Raw genomic sequence first — 20,062 nt, 5'->3', positions numbered from 1 at the left:
GCACTGACCTCTAAAGGTCACACACATCAAAATGGCAGATGTTGATGACTTGGAGTTCAATCCGCTCTACAAATGTTTACAGGTATTTCTTTAAAAGTGTTGTTTGGTTGATAGATTGGTTATTGTAGCTTTAAATTTAGATAACTCAAAATTCATTTGGTGTGAATATTTTGTTTGAGACTGCTTTAGTTTTATCAAAAACCGTCTGATGAATGTATGTAAATAAATAAAATAAGGAGCTGTGTCATTTGACGTTTGGGACCTGTCTGTTGAAAGTTGTGGTGTAGTGTTGAGTCACTCAATCAAACCACAGTACATTGTTGGGCGGGAGGGGGGGGGGGGGGCGGGGGCTATGATGTGGGAACGAAAATGAGAGGATAGTTTTTACAGAAATGTATTGTTTACGCCTGGTTGTTAATTGACAAATAACAACTCAACTACTAGGCCTACTTCTGTACTTGAGATAAATGCATATTTATGCTGTGGCTGTTTAAAAACTAAGAAATAAAAGGGAAATAATGTGAGTTGTTATAAATATAAGTTGCTTATTATAAAAGTAAATAAAAAACAAAACTTGCAAAGTCATTCAACCATGGATGAAGGTTCCAAGACTCAACCAACCATGTAGGGAATCACCGAGTGGTAAAGTAGTCAGACTACAGAACTTGCCATTGCCATCACTAGGTTTTGGTTCAAATCCAAACAAGCAACCACTGATTTCACAATAACAATGAGAAGGAAAAGTATTGTCGCAAGTTCCTGAATCACAATTTGTGGAAATGGGGGATTCGCAATCATCCATTTAAGAATTAGAGGCCTTTTAAATTTCCCTCATGGGGAGGATCATTTACAAAAATAAAAAATCAAACTATATTTGTCCATGATCAAAACTTGGTCCCTGGAAGAATCTCATTCAAGTCAACAAGACAAAACTTGCAAAAAAAATAGTGAAGTTTTCTCGTCAATCGTATTCATAACTTATTGTTGTACATGCCGCAATGAATTTCCAATTTTCAGATTTGTGAGATTCACTTAGGACTACACAGTCTGAGAAACGTTACAGTAAGACATCTCAACAACTGATATCTTTTTACATAACAATACTCTAATATGCTTTGAACCAAATGTTGTTAAATGTTATTGTCTTTGTCAAACGTATACCTTCCCTCTAAGTATAAACTGATGATAAATAGACTTATACTATTAAGAGAATATCAAAGTTCACTTTTTCAAAGTGTGAAATGTAAGTAATTTCGCTTGAAAAAGGTAACACTATTTGACAAAAATAACTCATTGTTATTACATTTTGTTGTTTTCACAGACAAGATTTCGCAATGAGTTTGAGTCAGCTCAGGACAGCTGTTACTTAGTGTGTATCCCACAGACAGCTTCACTAGTTGGCATCGCCATCAGTCAAAGTTTTGTCGGTAAGTCTAGCACTTTGACTTCTCTAGACTCTACCTTGTATGTTTTCCAACCATCTTCAGCCAAGGGGCCTTTCTTAAACCCCGGATTCGGCTCCGCGCATTGCATATGCAGTGGAAATGAAGTGAGAATGAACCAGCCTTCAGGCAGGCCTATACATTTTTGGAGCAGCGTGTATTTCGCACGTGGTAGCAGACAGAGCTTGGAGGTCAGGACTCGTGAGTCAAGCCACAAATATATCAGCTGAACCAATTGAAGAGCTCTCGTAGACCATGTGTGTGGACATTTGGCATTTTTTCACCTTCTTTGCATTCCATATTGCATTATAAATGTTCATCTGTGAAGAAAAAAAAATATTGGGAAGAGGGCGGCAATTTAACATTCGCTCGGGTAGTTTTATGTTCTTATCACTCATCAGGGCCCTTTAAGCATAAAAACTTTCTAAGCACAGAAAATTCTTGCTAATAACATAAACTTGTTACCAGCTTAACCGGCCAAAATTCCATAGGTTACATTGTTGCAAAGAAATTTGCAAAGCAGTATTGTCTGCATGAAACTGGGCTCTGATGTGATTTCATGAACTCTCAATAGATCATATATCCGGTGACATTACATACATTTTTTACAAAAGAGCCACATAGCCTGGACTTCCCGCAGGAACAATTTGTACACACAGTTCCTTTAAAACTGTTCCCGAAATTCTCTGTCAATTCTCTTTCTTTCTTTCTTTTTTTTGATGGAGAAGTGGTCTTGTTTTTGGAAATGATATTGCTGGTTTGCATGATTCACTTACAATTTCTCGTTCATATTTTTCGTTTATAGAAACTCATCTGTTGAAACCATCTCCCATGTTGAAAGAGTGAGTTCGGACATTTTGTTTTTGCAAGTTTGAAAAAGTATTCCCGCAATGATTTGTTTTGCAAATAATTTAGCTGGAAAATTGGCTTAGTGCATGGACAACATTTCTTAAAGCATCCACAGTGATTAACGTGCCGGCACTCACTCCCTACCAACTGAGCATAGCCCTATGTTGGCGGTCTCCCATTGTGTCAACATCTTTGTTTGCTGATGCCAGTTAGAAGCAGCCTCGCTACCATGGGCAGTGCGCCGTATCGATACCTCTCGTCACTAACCCCTGGGAGGCATGTTCTGGGAAACAACTCTGATTGGCTCAGAAAATTGGTTATACATTAGATGTCAAGTGCGTGCGCGCGTAGTTTTAAGATATTTTTCTGTTGATCACGCCCGCGTTTTTTATGACACGAACACATTTTTTAAAAACAAAAACATTTTTTAAGACGAAAGACATGCGTGCGCGCATAGAAAAGATTGAATAATGAATATGTACGCTCATTTATGGCTCATTTAAATGTGCCAGCAGCACATTTAAATTTGCCAATTCCAGGGGTTATGATCGAGCAAGGCATGTTGGGGAAAAATGGCGCGGTGAGACCGATCACCCCTGGGAACGAGGTTGAGTTAGAAGCCATACAACCGTTGGCTGCCATGAAGCCAGGGATCACACCCAAGTGTACGATACAACCTGGGAAGTGGCAGCAGAGGGATCAATTTAAGGGGATGCAACTTTTTATTTCAAATATTTACTAAATAAACCACAAGGGAAATTCTTTTTCAATGTTAATGAAAGGGCGCTCAAGGTTCCCACAATAAGTCATTTGTGAGTTAGATTTGAATAATGTCTGGTACAATGACGTGCTTGATCACAAGTTACTGCTTACATTTCAATTCCTCAGACTATAGAGACAGTTGCTATGTCACATGATTCGGGCAAGCTTTTGTATAATTACAAACATGTAAGAGACGACGAACACCCACACACGGTTTTGAATGAGTGTGTATGGCACAATGGTACAAGGGTCTGCTCATCTGGAGGTTGCTGTGCAAAAACTTGCCCTAAACCATTGGACACAGCAACTGTCTCTATAGTCAGAGGAATTCAAATTTTAGCTTTAAGTTGTGACTAAACAAGTCATTGTGCCGACTTAATAATCAAATCTAACTCCCAAGTATGTTTAGGACTCAAACTTTCTTTTATTCTTGTTGTACTTCTAGTCATTACATCAGCACAGATAAATGTAATTCTAAGACAATCTCAGTGGAGGATGGAATAATTACTTGTGCAGAAGGATTCCGACAACAAGATACTGTAAGAGTCCTATCAGAAGAACTTGGCTACAACAAGGTACGAAGATCGGTTTAAATGTTAAAAGGTTTCGTGCTGACCTAGAGCTCCTCTTCAGAATGTTATTAAGGGCCTTTTCAGATTTGTCAATGTTCAATTTTTTAAATTTAATTTCAAACTTGTGGGTGGGTGGTTCAAAAGAAATAACTGAAAATCAAAATATGATTGTTTGAATTTGGGAAAACCAGCACCATTGGGCAAGAATAAAACAAACTAAAGAATACAAAATACCCAGCTAGCCAAGATAATCAATTTCATTCCTAATTAAACTACAAAGTAAAAGTTGTTTGTTTAAGTTAGGAAAAGCCTTTGAAAACTACTGGGTTTGGAGACCTTTGATCTTTAACATGATTACTTTGTTTTTCAATGTGAAGATTTTATTATGAAGTCAATAAATATTTATTTGGGGTGGATGGGTGGTGGGTCAAAACAATTAATAATTTGTTTTTCATTATGAATGGCCCCTAATAATATGTAATGATGGAGGACATGAGGCAGTTTAATGAATTCAGATGAGAAAAAAACGTGCCTTGCTACAGATTAATAATAATAATAATAATAATAATAAACATTTATATAGCGCCAAATCCATTAAAAATGCTCCCAGGCGCTTTACAACAACAAAACATTTTAACCACAAAAACTAAATAATTAAAAGATCCAAAAATAAAATCCATAAAGTATGATCATAAAACAATAAAGATACATGTACAAGTAAAAAGATGAATATAATCAATTAAACACATTGAGTAAAAGCCACCGAAATTGTTTGATCCAGTAAAAAACACAAACAATAATTATGATAATAACAATTAAAAAAAACCGCAACAATAATATGAAGCAGCAGGGCAGTAAGAACATAGAAAAATACTTTAAGTTAAAAATGCTTGCCTAAAAAGATGTGTCTTAAGCCCAGATTTAAAGCTACAGAGGGAGTTTTCCTCCCTGAGACAAACATTTAGCTGGTTCCACAGCCGGTTCCACAGATTGGAGAACAGAGAACATCCTGAGACACATTTTGAATGACAAAACATTTTCTCTATTTGGCTATGTTTCTTAAAGGAACACATTGCCTAGGATCGGACGAGTTGGTCTATAAAAAAGCGTTTATAACCGTTTGTTATAAAATGCATATTGGTTGGAAAGATAATTTAAAAGTAGAATACAATGATCCACACAAGTTTGCCGCGAAATTGCGTGGTTTTCCTTTTACTGTGCAAACTTACACGGTCGGCCATTTGGAAATTTGACTCCCATAAATGGCCGACCGTGTTAGTCGAGGCATAACAATTTCGAGGCATGTTTGTGTGGATCGTTGTATTCTACTTTTACAGCATCTTTCTACCAATAATATGCATATTATAACAAACGCTTTTCAAAGACCAACTCGACCGATCCAGACAACGTGTTCCTTTAAGGAGACAAGTTTGACCCTCCAAAAAGCTCTCCCACCAGCCTGTTTCAGTTCAACCTGTCATTATTTGTAATGCTTTTAGACCAGGCCTTAAATTTTGTTCTTAAAGGGGCACATCAATTTTACCCTTCTATGAGTAAAATGTAAATTTGTATCGGAACTTTACAAAGGGCACCACAGAAATTGCTTTGGTGCCTTGGATTAATTCAGGGCTTGTTAGACAATTAAATAATTTTGTTACTTTTTGGTTAACAGAACTACAAGCCATTTAAGATGTTGATCATCGAGAGACCACTAGAGGGCGCTAGAAAGGTAACCATAGACCTTTTGGCAAATACTGGGGCGCGCACGTAAAGCTTGGAATTAGGTGCATTGTGGTCTAGCTGGTATCCAAATTTGATCCATATCTATCCCTCAATGCACCTCATTCATCAGTCTGCGGTTGCGCAATGGTATTTGCAAAATGGTCTATCAATATTCTTGGTTCATACACTAGTCATATCATGATAGAAAAACAACCAAAATAACTCTGAACTTTCATCTATGTCTGCTGATCCCTAGTTATTGACCGAAACGGTTATTAGTTATGACTGCAAACATTTTATATGGCATACCAGCAATGTATCATACTAATAATAATAATAAATTGTATGGTGTTACTGCAAACCAAATATATAATAATAATAATAATAATGATAATAATAATAATAATGTGTTGTGATTGTTGTGTTTGTTTATCCAGGGAAGGCGGGGCTCAGCTGGATTATCAGATGAGTTTCTTACGCCACGCACAACTTATGCAGAGTGAGTAATAAGGGTCATTTCATGCAAGACAATTTACAGGCAGCCAGTTCTACGCAATCTCCACGAAGTGATTCCATTCACATTTGAATGTTCACATAAAAAAATTACTCATGTACTATGCAAGTGGTCATGTAGCATTCAAGTCACTTATCATAAAATATTCCTCAGATTGTTTCTTCATAGTAAAGGAATAAGGCTCAATGTAACATAGAAGACAAGTTTATACAATTATAATATCCTGTCCTAGTATAAGTTAACTCTTCTGACTGGCCTCCCGGACAAAAACACTGACAAAATAGGGAGCCATCTAATATAGGACTCTATAGCTCAGTTAGTAGAGCGCTGGCATGTTAAATTGGTGGTCGCTGGTTCAAACCCCGCTCTGATAGATTTTTCTTTGTTCAACCCCCAGATCATTTAAAATTTACCCAGTCAGTTTCCTTTGTGGTTCATTATTTATTACAAAACTGAAGTCTTACAAATATTCTCTCTTTTGTCCCAACCTGACAGAAATTGCAAATTCCTGAGTCTTTTCCACGAGAACCACAGTCAGCTTAAAGCAGTCGACCAAAAGATTTGGGAGTTCAATCAGACGTACATGATCCTCCCTGGTTACCTTCAAGATGCAGCGCATAAACTCCATGGTATTTGGGAAAACGCTAGATTGGTAAGTTCAAACTGAAGTTTGGGTTGGCATAATGATGAATAAAGCACTCGCCTCTCAACCAATGTGGTCCTGGTATAAGGCTGTTGTAATTATGGTTGTTAGAGATTGACTACTTTATTCTCACCCGCACTGTGACTATCTGATGAACAGACTTTTCCTCTCGGCGCTGGAACAGAACTGAAGAACGTTTATATTTCGGGAAAGTTTCAGTTTCTCCGTGTGTTCAGACAAACAAAACAGACGTACACCGACTTGACGTAACAAATGACAATTAACGACGAAATTATGAACTTGTAACTGTTGAAGATAACTGCTAGTAAAACGCAACGATGAAGCTTAACTTTTGGTTTGGTTTTTTGACATGTAAAACCGCGACAGGAAAAAAACTAAGGCTGCAGCCGTCATAACACACATGTTTACAAAACCAGGAAAAACTATACCTACACTACCTGTAGCTTGCAGGGTACCTGTGTTGATTGGTTGATTGCTTTAAAGGAGCAGTCACTACAAGGCCATGTGTGAGTAGAGTTGTGCTCTCCTATGCCATGAGGGTTTTTCTCTGTACCCTCTGGTTTTACACTTTCTTCTTTCATTGGCCAAATATATTTATAAATAAACAAACAATAAAAGCAGTGCAGAAAAAGAAGAACATTATATTGCTTGTTTTGCATCACAGACCCCTTGCACGGTAAAAAATTCCAGTTAACAAAACAGGTTAGCCGATTTGGGGTTTAACAAAGAAAAATTGACTAGAGCAGGATGCAGATTAATGGCTGATGCTCTACCAACTGAGCTATCTAGCCCTATGTTGGTGGTCTTCCACTTTTGTCAATATCATAGTTCAGGGGTGCCAGTCAGAAGCCATGCAACCACTAACTGCCAGGGAGCACATAATCAAGTTTACGATACAACCTGGGAAGTGGCAGCCAGGCGATTAGTTTAGTCCTGATGCTCATGTTCTAGAAAGGGCTAGGATGTTTTTCAGCAGGGTGTGGGTTCGGATCCCGGTCATGACACTTGCTACATAAAATTGGGGAGGTAGTGCTTTCTGCTCTACCGGCCAGGCTTCGAATTGATGATACCTAAGCCTACATTCGTATGGACTGTGAAAGGGGTAACCCTGTTTCAGCTCTAGGAGCAGGTGGCAACGGCCTCTGGAAAAAAATAATTGTAGCCCACACCTTGAAGTGGCCTTCAGGCCTTGTGTGTCAGGGGACCTGCATAAAAAAAAGATTTAAAAAAAGGGTGACCCCCTTCACAGGCCATATGGATATAGGCATGGGTATCATCTACTGGGAGCCTGGCTGGTACCTTCACAAATTGCCTCCAAATCAGGTTTAAGTTTCATAGCTGATTTTTGAGATGATCCTTTTCTTGATCCCCAGGCATTTAGTGAGACCAACAATTACATCAGACTTCAGTCAGACAGCAGGCTGATAGAAGCCATCACAATAGCACTGGAAACGTGAGTCTGGTATAATTATTGGGATTAAAGGCACTGGACACTATTGGTAATTTTCAAAGACCAGTCTTCTCACTTGGTGTATCTCAACATATGCAGAAAATAACAAACATGTGAAATTTTGAGCTCAATTTGTCATCGAAGTTGCGAGATAATAATGAAAGAAAAAACACCCTTGTCACACAAAGTTGTGTGCTTTCAGATGCTTGATTTCGGGACCTCAAACTCTAATTCTACTTCTTTCTCAAAACAACGTTACTTCAGAGGGAGCCATTTCTCACAATGTTTTATACTATCAACTGCTCCCCATTACTCGTTACCAAGTAAGGTTTTATGATAATAATTATTTGAGTATTTACCAATAGTGTCCACTGCATTTAATGAAAAATAAATAACACATAACCATTCTTATAAAGCAGACTTAATTTAAAGCATTTAACCTTCTTTATGTTCAGGTATTTAATGGGTGGAGTTCACGACAAAGTAATCAGGGCAGTTAGTCAACAATTGAAAGCAGATGATGAGCTTCTTTATGAGAGAGTTACGGAGCTTCGAGGAGTGACGGCAGAACAGCTTGGGGTTCATAAAGACTTCTGTTGTCCTCTACCAAGTGCTGTAAGCTTTTCATTTACCTCACATTTTTGGGTTGTAGTTTTGATATGCTTACTTACTTTTTTGTTTAAATGATTTTGGTGTGAACAAAGACAATTTGAATAGAGTGGGGTTTGATCAACAACCTCTGCTTCATAATGCCGGCGCTCAACTGAGCTATCTAGCCCTATGTTTTTTATTTTTTTTATTTTGTAAATATCTTTGTTCAGGGGTGTCATTCAGAAGCCATCCAACCATTGAGCCAGGGACTACAACCTGGGATGTGACATTATTCTTACTTCTATTTTGAGGACATGAATGTGGAATTACTTAAATGGTGTACAAGGAATCCATGGGGTTATGGTTTGGTCGCATTGGGCAAAAGTCACATCAAACAATGAGCAGATGAACTTGTTGTATGGATATCTGCCTCATTCCTTTATAAATGAAAAACCTGTTAATAACCAAATAATAATAACCAATTCTTACTTTACTACATTACATTATTACATTAGTGCCCTGGTCATAGGGCCAATAACATAGGGCCAATTAATGTTTCTCACAATAACCGTATCAATGCGCTTTACATTAGTGCCCTGGTCATAGGGCCAATAACATCCCTGTAATGTTTCTCAGCTCCCTTGGGAGTATACAACCTGGGCAACAGTTTATATCGCTCCAAAGGTTTTTTTCATTCACAATATCAACCTCTACCCTCAGAGGTACCCATTTATACCCCTGGGTGAAGAGAAGCAATTATAGTAAAGTATCTTGCTCAAGGATACAAGTGTCCTGACCGGGATTCGAACCCACAGTCCGGTGACCGCACCAGAACTTGAATTCGATGCTCTTATAACCACTCAGCCATGACACTCCTTTCACATATCAGCCAAGATTAGCAAAGCTGTAATATACTGCAATGTTATGAGGTCTTTTAATTCTCTCCAGGATACAGTCTGTTCAATTTGGCATGTGTCGATGATTGGCCGTTTCGAATCAGCTTTCCATTGGTCTGATTGGGCTTCAGAGACAAAACCATTAAAACAAATTAAAATCTGTAAAAGTCAATGAGAAAAAACTTATTTATATTGAGTCCGAACCGAGTTTCATTGACAAAACAAATTATTGATGGCTAGAAAATAAGTTTGTTGACTGAAAAAAAACTCACACAGGTAACAGGAAAAGGGTTTTTAATCCCAAAGTGAACTGGTGAACCTTATTGTGTATGATTTCATTGTAGGTGGTTGAGTTGGCCAGATTGGATGGTATCAACAACCCACATGAGAAGTTACTTTGTCTAAAATCAACCCTGGTAAGAAATCACTTAATTTGTAGTCAGTTACGTAAAAAAGAAAGAAGAGGTTTTCACATACTGTATTTAAAGGAACATTACAGAATTGGTTTTGCTAACAAAACATTTGCTGGCAGTGTAAGCGCTTTATGTAATCCATCATAAACATAAACTGACAAACCTGTGGAAGTTTTATATCGATTGGCCTTCTGGGTCTTGAGAGAATAATGAAAAACCAATTACAAATTTTGCATTGCATCGATGCCAAACAAAAATGAATAAAACGCTCACTGAGCGATAAACTCCAAACGTGAAATTAGATTATTTATTTCTCATCAAATATGACATTTCAGACAGAAATATTTCAAGGGATGTTTTCTCTTATCATCATCATTAGACCAGGAAAGTTTTATGTAAATCTGTGATCTGCACGATTTGGGTTTCTTATCAATTCTGTAACGTTCCTTTAATTAAATTTGTGGTTTTCAGAAAGCTACCTTTAAAGGCAGTGGACACTATTGGTAATTACTCAAAATAATTATTAGCATAAAACCTAACTTGGTGATGAGTAATGGGGAGAGGTTGATGATATAAAACATTGTGAGAAACGGCTCCCTCTGAAGTGACATAGTTTTCGAGAAAGAAGTAATTTGCCACAAATTTGATTTCGAGACCTCAGATTTAGAATTTGAGGTCTCGAAATCAACCGTCTAAATGCACACATCGTGTGGCAAGGGCGTTTTTTCTTGCATTATTATCTCGCAACTTCAACGACCAATTAAGCTCCAATTTGCACAGGTTTGTTATATTATGCATATGTTGAGATACACTAAGTGAGAAGATTGGTCTTTGACAAATACCAATAGTGTCCACTGTCTTTAAGTTTTTGTGGGAGAGAACTTTGATCTTGAACTTTGAATTTGGACAGTGGATGTTGTCTGCTGCAGCCATTTGAATTAAGACGTTCTTTTAATTGTTTAAATAATAATACTACATGTATATGTAGATAATAATCATAATACCAAAACTTATATATCGCCCAAATCATGTAGACATGCTCTAGGGTGCTGAACATGGCATTATGGACAAATTAAAAAAAAGGAAACGGAATTATAACAACGGGAGTAAAAATTCTTTAAAATCTTCAACCAGTTAGATCACTTTTGCGAGGGCCTCAAGGCACTTCATAAAAGCAAAAGCAAAATAGTAAGCAACAGTGGCCTAGCTACAGCTGTAGTAAGCTTCCTGTGTAAACTTAATGGTTGTGTCAGTGGAACACGGGCCCAATTTCTTAGAGCTGCTAAGCCCCAAAATTTGCTTAGCATGAAATGTCTGCCTCGATAAAAAAACAGGATTACACATGTACCAACCAAATTTGAAAAATGATTTTCAGGATGAGCAAACATCAGCTGAATACCAGTAACACGTAGAATGCAACAAAAGGAAATTTTGTTGGTGGTAATCATGTTTTTATCAAGGAAGAAATTTCATGCTAAGCAAATTTTTGTGCTTAGCGGCTCGATGAAATTGGGCCCTGGTCGTGACTCAATTTCGCAACATTGTTCTCCCTGCAACAAGGTGGTATCTCTGCGTCTATTGATTGTGTATGTTTGTCTGGGTTAAGCGAGATACAATTTTTTGACATTCTGAAAGTCGCGTTACAGTGCTCTGACTGTTCTAACCATTCTGAAAGCTTTGTCTTCATTCAGTTACAACCATTACATGGTGTAACAAGGTTTATTTGATAAGTGCTCCATGATTTGTTTATTCATAAGGATGGCATCACTGATGAAGTAACCGTTCATCTGAAGGCAAATCTAACCCCAGGAAAGGCTCCACGTTGTCTCACCTCTGACGAACTTATACCGCTACAGGTAATTTTAGATGATTCTTTGGGTGAAATAAGCGTCAACATTTTTTTGATGATAATGGTATCGCAGTAATCCTTAGCAACTCTTTCGAAAGGCAATAAAAGGGAAAGTATACGTTTGGTAATCACTCATAAAATTTGTAGAAATAAAAACTTTTGGTTAGAAGCATTTTGAGAAACATTTCACTTCAAGTAATGTGGTTTTGTAAACGGATGTGCCCCAAAATTCAAACATCTGAGAAGCATCACTTTCCTCAGTGCATTGAAAAGTAATTGTCTTTTCTTTTGTCATTGTAATTTGAAGGTTCTGGTGATTAGCCAAGCTAAGTGCCAACACATTGCCAGTAATTTATACTACATGGAGCATTTCCATTGGGTCAAAGCAGAACACACTGATGTCGGGTGAGTGCATGGTGATGGTAGTGGACAAATTATTGATATATCGATATCAAAGGAAGCTTGGGATAGCTCCTGGAATGATCTTATGAGTTTTAATAGTTCAGGAAAAGAGTTTTGTCAGTATGCACTGATTGTCTGTAGGAGTAAGCTGGGCTCAATGATGTTGCATTCTACCCACGTCCTAAGTATATTGATTCGGTCTTGATATAAATGCAGCCCTTCTGCTTCTCAAATGCATTTGTTGAGCCAAAATAAGCAGGGAACCAGTCATGATCAATTTACATCCAATTGTAATTTGGCTGGTAACTAATTTTTGCTAAGCAAGATTTACTCAGTGCTTAGCAACTTTGAGTTGTAAACAGCTTTCCAGTGATGGGAAATGACAGGCTTATTATCTGAATTCAGACTTCGGGGGTCGGCCTGTGAAAGAAGTAGCTGATTATTTTTTTCATATAAACAGAAATCCTGTAAAGTAAGTGCTGATAATACTATTCCCAGAAGCTACAGGGGTCGATTTCACAAAGAGTTAGGACTCGTTTTATCTCGAGGATTAATCTTAAGGTCTGCATGCTACAGTGCAGGGTTGGGACTCTAAGTCCTAAGATTAATCTTAAGTTAGGAAGAGTTTTGTGAAATCGAAAGCAGGAGTTATCACAAGGTGGAAATACCAATGTATCAACATACCTCCTAAAACTCAGATTGTTGTTGCAAACATTTTTACCAGCAAGTTTTTTTTTTTCAGAGCCAACATATTTTTAAAAGGGTATGGTTTTACTATGTTAATGCAATAATCTTGATTAAAATTAAAAAGGGGAAATATTTGTGCACAAATTTTTTATTAATTGTGTGCCTATTTGTTGTTGTTGAAGGTATACGCTGGTGTCATTTAAGGCAGCGGTGGAATACATGAGGAACACAGACTTCACCAAACTCACAAAGAACAGCCACAAGTTAAAGAATGAGGTAGAAATATTGATCACTTGAGATTTGTATTCAGTTCGTATCCATTGATTCGATCAGATGCTTTTTTGCTAAAGTGCCCTCTGACATTAATTTTCATCTATCTCAGTACACACAGCGATTTAGCCTGAATATCTGACGTCACACTTCGAGGCTCTTGAATAAGAGAGTTGCCTCTATCCTAGGGGTATCCCCATCAATAATCACCTTTCACCTACATTCATTTCACACACAGTCGAATCCTGCGTACCTACCAACATTACATGCAAGTACATGTACTGTCCACAATATACATGTGGACACTACATGCAGAAGACCGAAAGGAAGCTTTCTATTCATGTTTTGATTGATTCGAGGTGAAGTTTTTTCAACAGCACCCACTCGGACCAAACAAAACACAGATATCGAAAGCTCATGTCACTGCACGTTTACCTAATGACATCATCTAATTACATCATTCATTGTATCCAATAAAATCACTGGTTCTGAAAAGCGGGACCAGTCTAAGAGCGATTGTACATCTTCAACAGTGCCCTCTATTGATGATATTTGGCACTGATCTATCTCTTGTAATCAGATGAGTATTGAGGAGTTAATGGCCGCCTACAATTCAAACTTTGACCTCGCTACTGATCATCCTCCAGCGTCACCACTGGCTCAGTCTACAATTGGCAATATTGCACGTATGATGGAAAAGACATCACTCTCTGCTAGCCCACAAGGTCACCAGACTATTTATGCTGGTAGGTCAAAGGTTATGTGAGCTCATAGATAAAGAGTATGTGAGTCACACAAAACAGTAATTTATTTTATACACAAATGTTTCCTCATTTAAATTATTGAAAGTGAAAACCATGAATGTTGTTGCTAAAAGCTTAGTTATTTTACATGTTATATAACAAAAAAAGTATAGTTTTATGTGAAAGAAGGATCGATAGTAAGATTTGTTGTTTAACACTTACCCTTTCAGCCAATCCCAACATAACACACAAAAATGCACCAAAGCTTGAGCACAAAGGCCATTTATTAAAAAGTTGTAGTTTTGTCCATGTTCACCCTCAATACCTAAGCTTACCATCATTGAAAAGAGAAAAATCAGATCTTTCAAATGATGGTGCTATGGGTCCTACTCAGGGACACTGTTCCCATGGCAGACCTCAAACCACCTATGTGGACACCTTGTGCCGGGACTCAGGACTGCGTCGGGAAGAGCTGCGTACAGCAATAGAGGACCAACGTGTTTGGAGGGCCATCATCCGATGCTCCGCATCATCTGAATGAATGAATGAAAATGAATAGCGTAGCTATTATGCAATTTCCTTTCAAATTGGAGTGGAAAGATCGGAGCGCCGAACAAGTACAGAGTGCCATTAATTTTGGTTGTGTACAAACAAGTGTTTGGGTTTTCAGATCTTACTGAAGAAAACAAAGACCATGTTTTGCTACAGTGCCTTCTGCATGGTTACTCTATTTATTGCTTTTCTGCAGGTAAACCAGCTGCATCCAAACTACAGCCCAGTGCAAAACCAGATGTTATCCCAAGCATAGAGAAAGATGGCAAGTCACATGGATTAGGGTAAGTTGATCTATATAATGTTCGCCTGGAATTATATGAACCTCTCCTTTGCAAGATCATTTTTATTTTAGTATGTCAGCCGCAAGCAAAAAGGGCAACAAAAAAAAAGTCTCCAAAAGGTTTTTTGAGAAATAAAAAAATAAAAATTGTATTCTCAGAGACAGAATTCAAGAGCTGTTGAACTTTATCATCTTGGTAAAGTTCTCTATGCCATTTACCTGGTGTATATTAACTTGTTCTAATAAAGCACATTTTACAATAACCTTTCACATTAGTGCCCTGGTCAATGGGCCAGTACCCATCCTGTAATCTTTCTCATCTCTCGCAGGTACCCATTTAAACCCCCTTAATGAAGAGAAGCACAAGTAGTAAAGCATCTCGCTCAAGGACACAAGTGTCATGATTTGAACCCATACTTCGATGAGCAGAACTTGAATCCAGGGCCCAATTTCATTAAGCTGCTAAGCACAAAAATTTGCTTAGCATGAAATTTCAGGCTTGATAAAAACAGGATTACCAACCAAATTTCCATGTGATTTTCAGGATAAGCAAACTAACAGAATACCAGTAACAAGCAATATGTAACAAAATTAATTTTTTTGGGGTAATTCTGTTTTTATCAAGGAAGAAATATCATGCTAAGCAAATTTGTGTGCTTAGCAGATGAAATTGGGCCCAGTTCACTAGACCCGCTCGGCCATGACTCAATACTTTAGGAGGGCTGGTCTTGAAATTTATTTTTTATTTTATTGATTCTTCTTTTCTCGCTCCATACAGTGACTTCCTATCAGCACTACAAAATGATGTACTGGATTGTGCGTATGGAAAGCTCGACTGACGGACTGAGGGCAAGTCTAATGTGACACTTTAAAAAACTTAATTGTGTGTTTCATAAAGTAGTTTACTTTTACCAGATATTTTCCCAAAAGTAGTATTTTGTACCGGTGAATGTTGCTAGTTCAACCTCGTTGACAGCTGAGTAGTTCAATTTTGTATTTTGTAAACTATGAATATTAACATTTTTGCTGGTATTCATTTAAAGATTGCGAAATGATGTATTTTTTTTTTAAAACATTAAACATGAATGTAAAATTTGCTGAGTGGTGCATCCAAATCAAAGTTAAAAAGTGAAATTAATCTTTTGACAAGTATTCAGAAAGTTTCTTTCAATCCTTAACCCTTCAAAATTGTTTGAGTTTGACCAATTTTATATTTTATTCTAATAAAATTGTATTTATTTGTTTTTTTGGAAGAGAGAGAGTTTCCAGTACGTCAAATCGGCAAAAAATTTAACAGCATCTTTAAAGGTTGATGGGATAAACATACAATCTTTAAAGATGAACTGCGAAGAATCTAATTAAAAGTCAGAATTGGTCTGGAACCTACGTATCTTCAGAACCTTATTTTGTTATAAAGCCCACAGGTCTCCCAATCTACGATCTTGTTCTATTTCCCATTAATTTGTGCTTGTCCCCTGCACGCAGCGCACTAGGGCCAGCGAGCATTCACAGCATTCACAGCCAGTGCACTGACATTAAAGGCAGTGGACACTATTGGTAATTACTCAAAATATTTATTAGCATAAAACCTTTCTTGGTGACGAGTAATGGGGAGAGGTTGATGGTATAAAACATTGTGAGAAACGGCTCCCTCTGAAGTGCCATAGTTTTTGAGAAAGAAGTAATTTTCCACGAATTTGATTTCAAGACCTCAGGTTTAGAACTTGAGGTCTCGAAATAAACCATCTAAACGCACACAACTTCGTGTGACAAGGGTGTTTTTTTCTTTCATTATTATCTCGCAAGTTTGATGACCGATTGAGCTCAAATTTTCACAGGTTTGTTATTTTATGCATAAGTTGAGATACACCAACTGTGAAGGCTAGTCTTTGACAATTACCAATAGTGTCCACTGCCTTTAAAGCCATTATACACTTTCAGTAAAGAAAAAAAAAGTTCACACATCTACAAATAATTTACAGGGTTTACAGAAGGTAATGGTGAAAGACTTATCTTGAAATATTGTTCCATGAAATGCTTTACTTTTTGAGAAAACATTAAACAATATCAATTCTCGATAGCAAGAATTTGGATTTATTTTAAACACATGTCATGACACGGCGAAACGCGCGGAAACAAGAGTGGGTTTTCCCGTTATTTTTTCCCGACTCCGATGATCGATTGAGCCTAAATTTTCACAGGTGTGTTATTTTATATATAAGTTGTGATACACAAAGTGTGGGACTTGGACAATACTGTTTACAGAAAGTGTATAATGAAAATAAGCTTTAAGGAACAATAACAAAAAGCACATAGAGACTTCTCTGTGAATATGCTTCACATTCATCGAGCATCATCTCTTGAATCCAAAAGCTATACTGGAAAGTTGCTCGCTTTTATTCTAAGTTTCTACAACCTGTGTTTGTACAGGGCTTTGAAACCTTTGTAATAGGCGCATTGTTAAAATTAATATTGTTTTTATTATTGAGAAAATGTACTTATAATGAAAATTATTGTAGGTGCTGTATTTTCTTGGTAAATGCTCTGTAAATATCGGTAGAATTATTTGTGTAAATAGTTTTGCAAGACTGAATTGTTAGTTTGGTATCATAAATATTGAGTCAAATTATTTAATATGATATGATGGTGATAAAAATGTTGTGCAATACTTACAATTTAAAACTAATGTTTTTGTACGGGGAAGTATTTTGACCAGAAAAGGGTAAGTTTCGATGGAGGGAGTTTTAACATGCACTAGTTAAAATGGTATTCTTGAAATAAGAAAAAAATCTTAATTCAAGAAATAAGTTCTTAGAAATAATTTCTACTTATATTTTATGGAGTGACACAATAAATTATTTGTTTTTTTATTTCAAGAATGCAATGTAGTGGGGATTCTTCTTAAAGTCACCTGGAAGTGGTATTTTTTCAAAATAAAGCTTTTGTCACTAATATATGTGTTTTGATGCGTGGAATGTGAACACACAGTTTACTAAGGTTTTAAAAAATTAGTTCTTATGTTATTTACAAATTTAACAGGAGGCCCCGACCCAAGAGGGCGCTGTTCGTGAAGTCAATCGAGGCAGACTTTGCACGTTTAAAAAAAAAGTGTTTTTTGCATTTTTCCGGCAATGCCGATCAGGTGTATTGCTGCTGAATGCAGAAAACATGTGTTTACTGTGCGCATTGCAGCCAAAGTCTGCCTTGATTGACGTCACAAAAATGGGTATGCGCCCCCCAAACAACTTTATATATTTTTTAAACATATAAATCGTGACAAACAATTACTAAACAAATTGTTTTATTGTTCATAAGCATATACTGTTATGTTTGAAAGAAAAAAATTCTATTTCCAAGTGACTTTAAAAGGCGTTGTAAAGTTTGTAAGACTTTTAGAAAAACTGTTTCAGTTTAAAATGTTATCTTTGAAAGACTTGTGGCTAAAATTGATTCTATAATTATTACTACTCAAGAGGTAGCAAATATTGCATATTTATTTGTGGAGATTTTTTACATTTGATATTATGGTAAAAAAAACGATTATAGGCAGTTAAGTAATTTACAGAGACTTTACTCTGTTGTGGTTGAGAGGAAAAAAAAAAACCTAGAAAATTCTTATTTGTACGACAATGTACTACAACGTATGTAGGACTAGTTCATATAAAAGAACAATCTACACAGCAACAAAATTGCTATAACATGGTGTTACCAGTTACCTTAAAGGTACACGCTGCCTTGGATCGGACAAGTTGGTCTTTGAAAAGCGTTTGAAACAGTTTGTTATGAAATGCAAATGGTTAGATAGACAATTTAAACTGTTAAAAGTAGAATATAATGGTCCACCCACACATGCCTCGAAATTGCACAGTCAGCCATTTTGTCAAAATTTTGGACTCCATAAAATGGCCGACCGTGTTAGTTCGCGACGTAGAAGGAAAACCCTGCAATTTCGAGTAATACTTGTGTGGACCATTATATTCTACTTTTGAATTATCTTTCTGACCACATGCATTTCATAACAAACAGTTTCAAACGCTTTTCAAAGACCAACTCGTCCGATCCAAGGCAACATATTCCTTTAAACCAGGTATAAGTCTCCATCATTTATTATGCTAGCCCTAATGTTTGCGGAACATAGAAAAATTGACTGGAGCAGGATTTGAAACCGCAACCTCCAGATTAACATGCTGGCACTCTTACCAACTGAGCTCGCTCGCCCTAATGTTTGCGGTCTCCCTATTTTGTCAATTTCTCTGTGCCAGTCGGAAGCCATTCAACCTGTTACTGCTGTATAGCCAGGAAAAATTCATACAAATATTTAGTTTAATAACCAAATTAAACCTCTATAAATTATATCAGTTTCTCAAAAAATTGCTCTAAGCTTGATTTTGTTTTCCTAAGATTTATTTTGTTCTCAAAAACTTTCAAAGTATCAAAAACTTTTTTCTACCCGATTTTATTTTATTTATTGAACCAGTTTGTATTTTTTGTCTACTTGGTCCTGACATGAATATCTCGGATTAATCTGTATTTTAAAAACTATTTATTATCTGCCAATAAAACACAAATGATGAGCAGTTTCTTGAACTTAAGTTTGGAAGAGCATTTCATTGCGTCAGCGCAAAATACTGTCGGGGTCTGTCAACTTTCATATAAATTCATAGTCCCTTTAACGCGCAAGCCACTTTGCTCCACATTTTGTGTACAATACGTTGCGCTAATGTAGTACGTGTACGTCTCTCATAACTGGTTCCCTCTAGTTTTGTCTTAAAGTTTGACATTAATGGTAACATGAGATTTATAAGTTATCATTTAATATTTAATGAGGTCGTCATTGGGTATTCTAACTCCCTGAGGAGTCCACAAACGTATTTTCTTTTGAGTGCGTAGTGATTTGTTTTTGTACTAGGGCTGCAAAGTTACCTATATTTTATAAACCAATGTAAGTTGCATTGGAGGGCCGCCATGCTTGTAAACTTTAATAAGATAGCCGTGAGACATTTGGAAGACGGCGATAATAGTTTCCACCGCCTTCGCGGTTGGACTGCAGAACGTGTCCTTAAAAGTTCTAAACCAACTCAAATATATTTGTGGATTCTGCTCAGATTGTAGCGTGGATCGTCTTAACATGGCCTTAATAAGCTTAAGAGCTAGTGCCTCAATCCCAGTGGTGTCTGGGGACATAGTTGGGTTTTATTCAAATATAAAACAATTGTCAAAGATCATTAACTTCATTTGTATTTTAGACTCCACATTATTTCCGAATGTTCCAAGTTCCTGTGAACGAAGAAGTAATTCTTCACCCTGGTGTCAGGGAGATCATGCATCAAACCCAGGCTACACCCTGTAGACCCTGACATACTATATTTTATCTGGCACGAAATTTCTCTGTGCAACATTG

At 36.9% G+C, this 20,062-nt stretch overlaps 1 protein-coding gene across 1 annotated transcript; it reads left to right on the top strand.

The window, feature by feature from the left end:
• The first annotated feature begins 16 nt into the window (after positions 1 to 16).
• Positions 17 to 16,267, top strand: LOC117289926 (putative uncharacterized protein DDB_G0284213). Its single transcript, XM_033771122.1, has 16 exons — positions 17 to 82; positions 1,322 to 1,427; positions 2,248 to 2,284; positions 3,499 to 3,628; positions 5,298 to 5,354; positions 5,785 to 5,846; positions 6,357 to 6,513; positions 7,899 to 7,978; positions 8,431 to 8,590; positions 9,807 to 9,878; positions 11,633 to 11,731; positions 12,032 to 12,129; positions 12,996 to 13,089; positions 13,664 to 13,829; positions 14,575 to 14,662; positions 15,440 to 16,267. The coding sequence occupies exons 1-16, from the start codon at positions 32 to 34 to the stop codon at positions 15,498 to 15,500; spliced, it is 1,518 nt and encodes a 505-aa protein (XP_033627013.1). The 5' UTR covers positions 17 to 31; the 3' UTR covers positions 15,501 to 16,267.
• Positions 16,268 to 20,062: the final 3,795 nt, after the last annotated feature.

The sequence above is a fragment of the Asterias rubens genome, chromosome 5, assembly GCF_902459465.1.
Source record: "Asterias rubens chromosome 5, eAstRub1.3, whole genome shotgun sequence".
In the NCBI taxonomy this organism is placed as follows: Eukaryota; Metazoa; Echinodermata; class Asteroidea; order Forcipulatida; family Asteriidae; genus Asterias; species Asterias rubens.
Note: the sequence above shows the minus strand (reverse complement) of the source record. Positions and strands in the feature narration are given on the sequence as shown.

What these genes read in the sequence shown, in the direction of transcription:
- LOC117289926 (XM_033771122.1), top strand. Translation starts at nt 32, where the DNA reads ATGGCAGATGTTGATGACTTGGAGTTCAATCCGCTCTACAAATGTTTA. An exon ending in CATCAGTCAAAGTTTTGTCG is followed by an intron (nt 1,428 to 2,247) that starts GTAAGTCTAGCA and finishes TTTCGTTTATAG; the next exon opens with AAACTCATCTGTTGAAACCA. An exon ending in ACGAACTTATACCGCTACAG is followed by an intron (nt 11,732 to 12,031) that starts GTAATTTTAGAT and finishes TGTAATTTGAAG; the next exon opens with GTTCTGGTGATTAGCCAAGC.